An 11,596-nucleotide genomic window follows, 5' to 3' on the forward strand; every position below is an offset into this window, starting at 1 on the left:
ATTATCTTCCGAAAAGTATTCTTCATAGGGAAGACTAATTATGTGCTTTTTTATATTCTAAAATTGATTTGGATGGTCACCACATATTTGTAGTGAAAACTGATTTTTCAAAAAATCAATTTTTTCTATAAGCTTTGGGTTTTGCAAATCTTCTACAATAGCAAGACTACAAATATTATTTTTTAAGAAATCAATTTGTCTATTTTTTGCAGAGATATTCTCAGTTATTTCATTTAAAAATCTTTTAAATGATTGAGTTATAAAATCAAAACTAATTTCTTTATTATTAAAAGTTCCTACAAAACATCTGGCATCCCATCTAGTAAAAGGAATTATATGATGGAAAAATGGGACTCCTAATATGATCTCATGAGATATATCTTTGACCAAGATAAAAATTTCAGGTATACAAACCTTTCCTTGGCAAATATAAGCTTTTGGTAATTTAAGAAATACTCATCTTATCACCACTAGTATTTCTTAATCTATGAGTAGTTTTATGAAAATATCTTGAAGGTATTATTCCTTCCGTTATACAATTTAAATCTGCACCACTATCAAATAAAGTAGTAAACTCTTTTTTGAAATTATAATCTATTAAAAGAGTAACTTTTATTAAAAACTTTTGAGTAGTAAATAGCTGAATTTTTTGTAAAAACTCATTATCAGCCATATTAACTGCTCCTAGAAAATCATCTATTGCCGCATCCTTAGAGGTACCAGCATTAATATCATTAAAACCTTCTTCAGTAATATTAGTGCTGAATTCCTGACTTGTAGGGACTTGACAATTTTTCAATCTGATAATTCTCTTGTCTAAGGCTATATTAGAAGCCTTTAAGTCCGAGATTTCTCCTTTGAGATTATAAATCTCACTTTTCAAATCTTGAACAGTAGTTGGCCTATCAATGGCCTGGGATTTTTCTCTCAAAATCCTTTTAATATCAGACATTATATATGGTCCCTTTTGAGACGGAATTTCTTCAATCTCTGGACTTGTAAGTATTTTATCCTAAATTTTATCCATTTGATCAATTATCTGGGACCTTAATTCTGGGTCTTTAATAACCACGAGAAGTTCTAATATACTATTATTAGTCAGGACATTGACTTCTAAGTCCTTGAATTGAGAATAAATATTTAAAAAGTTCATCGTGTGTGTTGTCATTGCAATACTGATCTTGATTCTGTTTGCAGGGTCCTCATTCGTCTTCCGAGGGAAGGTATTCCTCCTCCTGTAGAGCCCTTAGATCTTCATCAGTTGATGAATCTTCTCTATCACTATTTTCTGGTGAAGTTTCCCGAGAAGAATTTAACAGAATCTTGTATAAAGACTTCTTAATATTATCATCTAGGTCAAGGTTCTTAATATTATTCTTGACAGAATCTAGCCTAATGACCTATCCTGCAACATTTGTAATATGCATTAGGCGTATTGGATTTTATAAAATCCTTTTTATGCTTATAAGCCTTCTTCTCTTATCTTTTACCTAGCCCTTTCAGCAAAGAGTGTTGGGAGTCCATCAATAAATTTGGACTTCCAGTGTGTGCTATTACACTTTGGTAATTCCATTACCCTGGATAAGAAAACATCCTTATATCATCTAAAATTTGTCAAAGTATTACATCTAAGATTTTGGAGCATGGTCCTTATTGTCTCACTATTATCTGACCATCTTCCAGAAAAGTGTTCTATAATATTGAGAACCAAAGAATAGAAAGCGTTCTGAACATTCTGACCATCTTCTTATTTTATGGCGCCCATACTTTCTGCGCATTGTTCATTTCTTAAATAATTATCCCACCAGCCTTTCAATTGACCAGCAAACCCCGCTACTATCATATCAGCAATGGTTTTTTTCGAATTCTCATTAACCTTACAGATAGTGTTATACATAAGCATTCTATGTACTTGAGTATAAATCTGACTGTCAATAAAACCATCTATGTTCCACTCATAGATTTTTGTGCCATTATAACTCTCGGAAAAATGACTAGCATTAGGCTCCTCTATGAGTATATCTTGAGAAGTTGTCCTAAGATAATAAAATATCCTTTGGACCGATTTGCGAGCAAACTTTTCTAAGATTTTATTAATCTCATCAGAGAGTTTTAGGGGGAACGCGTCTAGTATGTGGTTCACGACTGCGAATTGCATTAGGGTAGCTACTAGAGAGGTCTTAGGGGTCACGGAGGGCTCTCCTGGGGGTCATAAAGGGGACTGGTGGTGGAATGGAGAGGTTCAAGGTAAAGTGGAAGCTAAGAAAGCTCCTTATTTGAAGCTAGTGGAGAATACAAATGAGGAGGAAAAAAGGACTTATCAGGAGTGTTACAGAAAGGCAAAGAAAGAGGCGAAGTTAGCATTTACGACGGCTAAGAATGCGGTGTTTGCTCATTTGTACGAGGAGCTCGGGGGTGAAGGCGGGGAAACGAAGTTGTACCGGTTGGCCAAGATGAGGAAGAGGAAAGCCCGCGACTTAGACCAAGTTAAGTGCATCATGGATGAGGATGGAAAAGTGTTGATGCACGAGGCACTTATTAGGAGAAGATGGCAGACATACTTCTATAAACTATTGAATGAGGAGGGGGATAGACGCATTGTGCTGGGTGAGTTGGAGCACTCCGATAGTCGGCGGGATATTGGGTACTATAGGCGGATTACGGTAAAGAAGGTGGAAGGGGCGATGTGTAAGATGTGCAAGGGCAGATCGACGGGGCCAGACAAAATCCCGGTGGAATTCTGGAAGAGCGTGGGGCGAGCAGGTTTGGAGTGGCTCACTGGACTGTTTAATGTTATTTTTAAGACGAAGAAGATGCCCGAATAATGGATGTGGAGTACGATGTTTCCGCTTTACAAGAACAAGGGTGATATCCAAAATTACAACAATTATAGGGGTATCAAGTTATTGAGTCACACTATGAAGGTTCGGGAGAGGGTGGTAAGGAGGTGCGTGTCAATTTCCGAGAATCAGTTTGGATTTATGCCGGGGCGTTAGACTACGGAAGCGATTCATCTGGTAAGGAGATTAGTGGAGCAGTACATGGAGAGGAAGAAGGATTTGCATATGGTGTTTATTGACCTTGAGAAAGCGTACGATAAAGTCACGTGGAAGGTCCTGTGGAGGTGTTTGGATGTTAGCGGCATTCCGGTAGCATACATTAGAGTGATTAAGGATATGTATGATGATGCTAAGACTCGGGTGAGGACTGCGGGTGGTGACTCGGAGCATTTCCCTGTGGTGATGTGGTTGCGCCAGGGATCATCTCTTAGCCCATTTTTATTTGCCTTGGCGATGGATGTACTATCGCTTCACATCCAAGGGGAGATGCCTTGGTGCATGCTATTTGCCGATGATATAGTGTTGATTAACGAGATGCGTAGCGGAGTTAACGTGAGGTTGGAGGTTTGGAGATAGAACTTGGAGTCTAAAGGTTTCAAACTGAGTAGAACCAAGACAGAATACTTGGAGTGCAAATTCAGTGACGGGACCCATGATGCAGGCGTAGAGGTTAAGCTTGATGCTCAAGTTATCCCCAAGAGAGCGAGTTTTAAGTATCTCGGGTCTATTATTTAGGGTAATGGGGAGATTGACGAAGATGTCGCACATCGCATAGAAGAGGGATGGATGAAGTGGAGGCTCGCTTCTGGTGTTTTATGTGATAAGAATGTGCCGCCAAGACTTAAGGGTAAGTTTTATCGAGTGGTGGTTCGATTGGCTATGTTGTATGGGCTAGAGTGTTGGCCGGTCAAGAACTCCCACGTGCAGAAGATGAAAGTAGCATAAATGAGGATGTTGAGATGGATGTGTGGGTGTACCAGAAGAGATAGGATTAAGAATGAAGCTATACGGGACAGAGTGGGAGTAGCCTCCGTGGAGGACAAGAAGCGAGAGTCGAGGCTGAGATGGTTCGGACATGTTAAGAGAAGAAGCATTGATGCTCATGTCAGGAGGTGTGGGAGGTTGGCCATGGAGAGTTTGAGAGGAGGTCGAGGTAGGCCTTAGAAGTACTGGGGAGAGGTGATTGGACAGGACATGGCACTGCTTCAGCTCACTGAGGACATGACCCTTGATAGGAAGGTGTGGAGGTCGAGGATTAAGGTAGAAGGTTAGTGGGTAGTTTTTAATTGTTCACCGATAGTCTTAGTAGCATGCATGTCCCTTCATATTCTTAGATTTTTATTACGTTGTGTGGTTTTGTTCGCCTCAGGTATTGTATTCCTTGTTGCTATTATTTCGTAGTACTTATTCTTTATCTCTCCCTTTTTCTTTTCTCTTCCTTCTTTCTTCCTTCCTTGCTTTCCTCTTCTTCTTCTTACCTTCCTGAGCCGAGGGTCTATTGAAAACAGCCTCTCTGCCTGCATTAGGTAGGGATAAGGTCTGCGTACAGACTACCCTCCCCAGACCCCACCTGTTGGGATCATACTGGGTTGTTTGTTGTTGTTGTTGTTGTTCTTGTCATCAGAGAGTTTTACTCTCCTATCTTCATCAGATAAATGTTCTAAATTTAAAGGACTAATTTTGAATCCTTCAAATATTTTATCTAATAAATTCTCTAGGTCCTCGAGACTTTTTATTTTATGGTCTTTGACCTCAGAAGATGGTTGGATACTTGCGGTAGCAATTTGCTCTTTACATTTTGTAGTATCTTTCCTAGATATTTTCTGGACTTCTGTTATTAATCTGTCTAGTCTTTCATTAATGAAAACTATTTGTCCACCCAGAATACTAATATATATATTAGTATAATTATTCTGTGTGAGCATAGTATTCAAATTCTTAGCAATAATTTTGCCAGTATCATCATCAAATAATTTTGAAAAGGCAGTATAATAAATTACTTTGTCTTTTTCTCCCATTTGAAAAGATGTTTGTGGGGGGAAAACGGATCTAGTAATTTCACCACTATTGAGTTTATAATCTCTTTCTAGCATGGAAATATAACCATCAACATATTTAGACATAAACCATGGTACAAAAGCAATTATCTTATTGTGACCACTAATATCGTTATAAAAATTATTTTGGAAGAAATTTATTAATTTCTCATCAAAATTATCAAAAAAATAATTTCTGAAAAGTTTCCATCTGGGTTTTTTAAATTCTTCATAAATCATTTTTCTTGCCGGTGAACCCGGGCTAAAATTTATTTGGTTTCTATCCATTTAAACCATTAGAAAAATCTATTTCGGAATCAGTTGGATCAGGAATAGTACTAACAATATTATCTGTACTAATTTTTATGACATCTATTCTATTATTTTCACTAATTTGCGATGTAGATGCTCTTGATGGAAAATCTATGGTGTAATCAACAGGTGAAATATAAGAGGAATTTGATCTAGTTAATCTAGATGAATAACTGATATTATCAGCCTGATCGGGTTCATTGAACCTGATCTTTACAGTTCCATCCGAAGTTTGTTCATCTTCAATGATTTCACTGTTAATGTTATTTCGAGGAGCTATTGCTTCCTCAATGACCCATTCTTTGGGAAAATCTATTTCATCCCAATTAATAGATCTTATGGTAGTAACTTTAGACTTACCAAAATTAGTTTCTATAAGAATAGTTTTATTTTTGAAATCCATAATTTTGCACATAGGATTTAAGGTATATAAAGGTTTGTAATAAATCCTATAACAGATACATATAACTTATGTTCCTGGCATATAATAACAACAATGAAGATTAATACTCAATATTAAAGCATTTAAAGAGTTTTCATCACTCAAAGAAATTTGCAAATTAGGATATGCATTAAAATATACAAGGCCATAGGCCAAACTGGTCTGTACTATCCCTATAAGGGATTTTTTTCAGTTTTGGTTTCTACCATCTCTGAGAGCTGCTACAAAGCTTTCAGGTAAGCCTCTTAAAGTAAGTGGCTTGAAGGCAACTTGTATTAAACCGATATGCAGAAATCTATGAGTTTACATGTAAGGAGCTAAATTATTTTCAGATAATAATATAAAGGTAGCATGATCACTATCTATTGTGATAGTCTCTTCAATAGTTATTTTATTATTATTATTATTATTATTATTATTATTATTATTATTATTATTATTATTATTATTATTATTATTATCATTATTATTATTATTATTATTGTTATTATTATTGTTATTATTATTATTATTATTATTATTATTATTATTATTATTATTATTATTATTATTATTATTGTTATTGTTATTATTATTGTTATTATTATTATTATTATTGTTATTATTATTATTGTTATTATTATTATTATTATTATTATTCTGTGGATCGGGTTGCATGTTGCAACATGCCTTATTGGCTTTATATTAGCTCTTGGGCAGGATCCGCCCCTCCGGCGTCTGATATACCAGCAGTGAGCGCAAGCACACTGATATATATGTACACGTGCTTTGGTGAGGGGTATTGATGCCAGCCACCCGTACAATGTTGAGTGATTGAGTGTGTTTGATGAGTGGGCATTTGAGGCAAATTGAGAACGAGAGTACTTGGGGATATCATCGTGAAATTATTTATTTGACATGCATACTTGACATGTAAGCATAGAGATGTTTCCTTCCTCGTGCTAGCTATAATTGACATGTTTTTATCAGTGTTGGGCTTTAATTGTTATCCTTGAAAGCATATCTGATATTCCTAGCATGAACAAGCAGATTTTGATAACTACTTAGAGTTACTGATTGCTATTGTCATCATTATATCTATGATGTCATTTGTTTGGGCTTTTGATTGTCTTTTTCTGAGCTCGTCACTGCTTTCAGTCCAAGATTAGTTTTGTTAGTTATTGAGTACATAATGTCGATTGTACTCATACTACACTTTGTGTTTCGTGTGAAGATCCAGGTGCATCTAGATGTTGTGATTTCTAGATCCGTGCTAGTACAATGCTTGGAGACTTCAAGGTAGCTGCTATGACATCCGCGGACCTTGACTCTCTTTCCCTTTATTTTTTCAGTACTGTTCTATTACTCAAATAGTTGTACTAAGGATTTGGTTTATATTTTGATACTCAATATTGCTCATGTACTCGTTTACACTAGATTTTAGGGATAGTTGTAGCAGTATTATTATTTTTTTCATCAGATAATTATGATATTTCTGTTGTTAAGTTCATTAAATCATGTTTATTCAAATGTTAAGCTATTATGTGACTGTTGGCTTGCCTGGAGAGTACTGTTAGGCGGTGTCGCGGCTCTGGTAGGAGTTAGGTCGTGACAAGTTGGTACTAGAGTACTAGATTGCTTAGGTCTCACGAGTCATGAGTAGGTTTAGTAGAGTCTTACGGATTGATACAGAGACGTCTGTACTTATCTTCGAGAAGCTACCGAACTATTAGGAATTTTCACTTTCTTACATTCTTATCGTAGTTGATTCCGAAATATGAACTACTATTCCTCTATTATCTAATACATGGTGAGATACGCTCGACTAATCATGCATCAATACTTCCGGTTTTGGCCGCAAAAGGCAGAGGCCGCGGTAGAGGGCAAGGTGCAACTCGTACTACATCCAGTGCAGCACCTGTGGATCCACGAGTTGCTCCAGCCCAGGGGCAAGTACCAGATATTGTTGAGCCGGTGGGACCAACTCCGGAACCAACAGTGCATATTGTTATCCCAGGCCTTCAGAAGGCTTTGGACCATATTTTGATTGTGTGCACGAGCATGGCTTATGCAGTTTCGGTTCCAGCTGCATTAGCTACCTCACAGGCTGGGGGAGGTGTCCAGACTCCTGCCGCCCGTACTTCAGAGCAGCTAGATCAGGTAATTCAGACACTAAAGCACTACCAGTTCAGCCGGTTATTACCGCTCGAGCCGGGGTTGGCCCACCTATGAGTGACGAGGAGTAGAAGAGATTGGAGCGGTATGGGAGGCTTAAGCCTCTAGAGTTCAGTGGGGCAGAGTCAGAGAATGCTCAAGTTTTTCTAGATAGGTTTCAGTGGATTCTTCGCACAATAGATCTTTTGTACACTAGTGGGGTTGCATTTACTATATTTCAGCTGACTGGGGCAGCCTACAGATGATGGAAGGCTTATGAGTTGAGCAGGCCAGCCGGCGCAGCATCACTTACATGGCATGATTCTCAGTTCTCTTCTTAGCGGCGTTTGTTCCCCAAACTCGCAGAGAGGAGTTACGTAGGAAGTTTTAGAAGTTATGCCATAAGGGTATGATAGTGACTCAGTATGAGATGAAGTTTGTAGATCTGACTTGTCATGCAGTGCGGTTGGTTCCTAATGAGAGAGAGAGGATCAGGAGGTTCATCGATGGCCCCAACTATGGCCTACGCTTTAGTTTGGCTCGAGAGGCAGAGACTAATATTAGGTTTGACCATGTGGTCGAGATTGCTAGGCGCTTAGAGTCAATTCGCAGGCTTGAGCATGGGGAGCGGGAGGGCAAGAGACCCTACAGTTCAGGTAGTTTCAGTGGTACCTCATTTGGAGATCGGTCACATCACAGCAGGGGTCGTCCTTACAGGCCTGCTCAGATGGCTTATCTGGTTCATCGTGGTGTATCAGTTAGCCATGGTTCATACAACACTCATCCGGTTCAATCATCTTTCAGTGCACTCCCAGCTCAGTTCAGGGTTTGTCAGTACTGAGTTCTTCTAGTGGGTATTCTAGTTCTCGGGGTCCCGTCCAGGCCCTGCAGCCATCCTTAGATCAAGGTTACTTCGAGTGTGGGGAGTTGGGGAATGTGAGGAGGTATTGCCCCCATCTTAGCGGAGGTCCCGTTCAGTAGAGAGGTCAGGATACTACTTACGCACCAATTACTACACCACCCGCTCAACCAGCCCTGAGTAGGGCTCCGACAACTCGAGGCCACACTAGAGGGGGAAGTCGATCAAGTGGTGGTCAGGCTCGATGCTATGCTTTTACCACCAGACCAGAGGTAGTTGCTTTAGACGCAGTGATCACAGGTATTGTTTCAGTGTGCCACATAGATGCTTCAATATTATTTGATCCTGGTTCCACTTAACCAATTGTATCATCGTACTTTTCTAGTTATTTGGATATGCCCCGTGATTCTATAATTGTACCTATTTATCATGACCCAAAACCTAACATATCTTGATGCCGCCTATCGATGGTACTAGGCAAGCTGACGTTCCCAAAATACTCCAGTAATTCAATAGAAAAGGTAGTTTAAAACTTTTTCATATCAGAAATTGTTCATAAAAACCATTGTCGAACTCAATATAGAATCAACAACTCGACACTCAACTCTCAGCCCTTATTGCACACGCTCAATAGGTACCTGCCCTCACTGGGGGTGTTCAGACTCATGAGGGGCTCCTACAACCCAAGCGATATAATCTGCACGGACAACTCACGTGCTACATGGACAACTCACGTTCCATAGTATAAATATCTGGATCCGCATGGACAACTCACGTGCCATAGAGCAATACCTCACAACCATTCCTTCGGCTTTACTCAGTCATGAACCTCTCTAGCCTCATAGCTCTCAATAAGGAAAGGGAAAACATCCAAAGTGTTACAATATATCATCAGGGAAAAATAACAGAGACTGAGGTAAACATGTACAAGAATCACTATGACTTAATATAACTACCATGAGCAGGAATATAGCCTAAGCATGATCTCTAACATAAAAGGCAGTCAAGTTTTAGTAGTCAATAAAGACTATGACTTCACAGTCTCCCGGGACGGACCAAGTCTCAATCCCTCACGGCGTACATCCACACGCATGTCACCTAGCATGGATGCCACCTCCAAACAGTCACATTATATCAAACTCTAGATTTCATACATTCAAGACCAGATTTAAAGCTGTTACTTACCTCAACAGTGTAGAACTCCTACTCTGGAATGCTTTTTCCTCTCTAACCGGCATCCAAATGACCCGAATCTAGCCACGAGCAATAAAATACGATCAATATGAGCTAAAGGAATGAATAACACAAGGAAAATATCAATTTATAGGCCAAATCCCGAAATTCACTCAAACCCCCCTCCCCACAGGCCCACATCTCGAAATCTGACAAAAGTCGCAAAACCCGAAAGCCCATTCACTCCCGAGTCTACCCATATAAAATTCATGAAAATCCAACCTCAGTTGGTCCCTCAAATCCCTAAATTACTCTCTCCAAAATCCCAAGCCCTAACCCCTTATTTCACTCCAAAACTCTTACTAATTAGGTGAGAAATCAACTAGAAAATACCATAGCTAAGGATAATTAGGCTCAAGGAACTTACCTTAGTGATAACCCTCGAATTTCCTTTGGCCTCGTACCTGCGTCGCAGGTCTCGCACCTGCGGATGCGCACCTGCGTATTTCCCTCAACTCCTGCAGAAACAACCAAACTCCTCTCTTTCGCTTCTGCGTCTCAGCCTCGCATCTGCAGGCTCATAGATGCGTCCCCCTTCTCGCACCTGCAATTCCAATCCAACCCAGCCTTGCCCGCATCTAGGACTTCATAAGCGCTTTTGTGGGGCCGCACCTGTGGGCCTCCCACCGCAGGTGCGAAAATACCAGAAAAATCTGCCAAGCCTAAGTTCAAACCTTCCTTCCGTTGAGCATCCGAAATCACCCCGAGCCCCTCGAGACCTCAACCAAACATACCAACAAGTCATATATTAACATACAAACTTAGTCGAGCCTTCGAATCACTCAAAACAATCTCAAAACACCAAATTACCCTCGGATTCAAAGCTAAGAACTTCTAAACTTCCAAATTCGACAACCGATGCCGAAACCAACCAACCCACGTCCGAATGACCTCAAATTTCACACACGTCACAAATGACACCACGAACATACTCCAACTTCCAGAAATCCATTCCGACCCCGATATCAAATTTTTCACTGCCGACCGAAATCGCCAAATTTCCATCTTTCGCCAAATCAAGCCTAATTTCACTACGGACCTCCAAATCACATTCCGGACGCACTCCTAAGTCCAAAATTACCTAACGAAGCTAATGGAACCATCAGAATTCAATTCCAATATTATTTACACATAAGTCAACATCCGGTTGACCTTTCTAACTTAAGCTTCTAAGTAAGAGACTAAGTGTCTCAATCCACTACGAAACCATTCCGGACCCGAACCAACTAACCCGGTATATCATAACATAGCTGAAAAGCACAAAAGGAAGCAAAAATGGGGAAAACGGGGCTATAACTCTCGAAACGACCGGCCGGGTCGTTACATCCTCCCCCTCTTAAACAACCGTTCGTCCTCGAACGGGTCTAGAAACATACCTGGATTCTCGAATAGGCATGGATATCTGCTCTACACCTCCCGCTCGGTCTCCCAGGTGGCCTCCTTTATAGGCTGACCTCTCCACTGCACCTTCACCGAAGCTATGTCCTTTGACCTCAACTTCTGAACCTGCCGATCCAAAATAGCCACCGGCTCCACATCAAAAATCATATCACCCTCCAACTGAACCTTGTTGAAGTCCAAAACATGGAACGGATCGCCAACATACTTTCGGAGCATGGAAACATGAAACACTGGATGTACACTCGACAAGCTGGTTGGCAAGGCAAGCTTATAAGCCACCTCCCCTATCCTCTAAAGCACCTCAAAAGGCCCAATGAACCGAGGGCTCAACTTGCCCCTC

General features: G+C 40.0%; 2 protein-coding genes across 2 annotated transcripts; both read left to right on the top strand.

Annotated features, from left to right (window-relative positions):
* Positions 1-2,132: 2,132 nt before the first annotated feature.
* LOC138892569 (uncharacterized) lies at positions 2,133-2,825 on the top strand. The gene has a single exon (XM_070176305.1). The coding sequence runs from the start codon at positions 2,133-2,135 to the stop codon at positions 2,823-2,825; it is 693 nt and encodes a 230-aa protein (XP_070032406.1).
* A 216-nt stretch (positions 2,826-3,041) lies between these two features.
* On the top strand, positions 3,042-3,416 carry LOC138892570 (secreted RxLR effector protein 78-like). Its single transcript, XM_070176306.1, has one exon. The coding sequence runs from the start codon at positions 3,042-3,044 to the stop codon at positions 3,414-3,416; it is 375 nt and encodes a 124-aa protein (XP_070032407.1).
* The last annotated feature ends 8,180 nt before the right edge of the window (positions 3,417-11,596 follow it).

This window comes from Nicotiana tomentosiformis, chromosome 5 (genome assembly GCF_000390325.3).
Source record: "Nicotiana tomentosiformis chromosome 5, ASM39032v3, whole genome shotgun sequence".
In the NCBI taxonomy this organism is placed as follows: domain Eukaryota; kingdom Viridiplantae; phylum Streptophyta; class Magnoliopsida; order Solanales; family Solanaceae; genus Nicotiana; species Nicotiana tomentosiformis.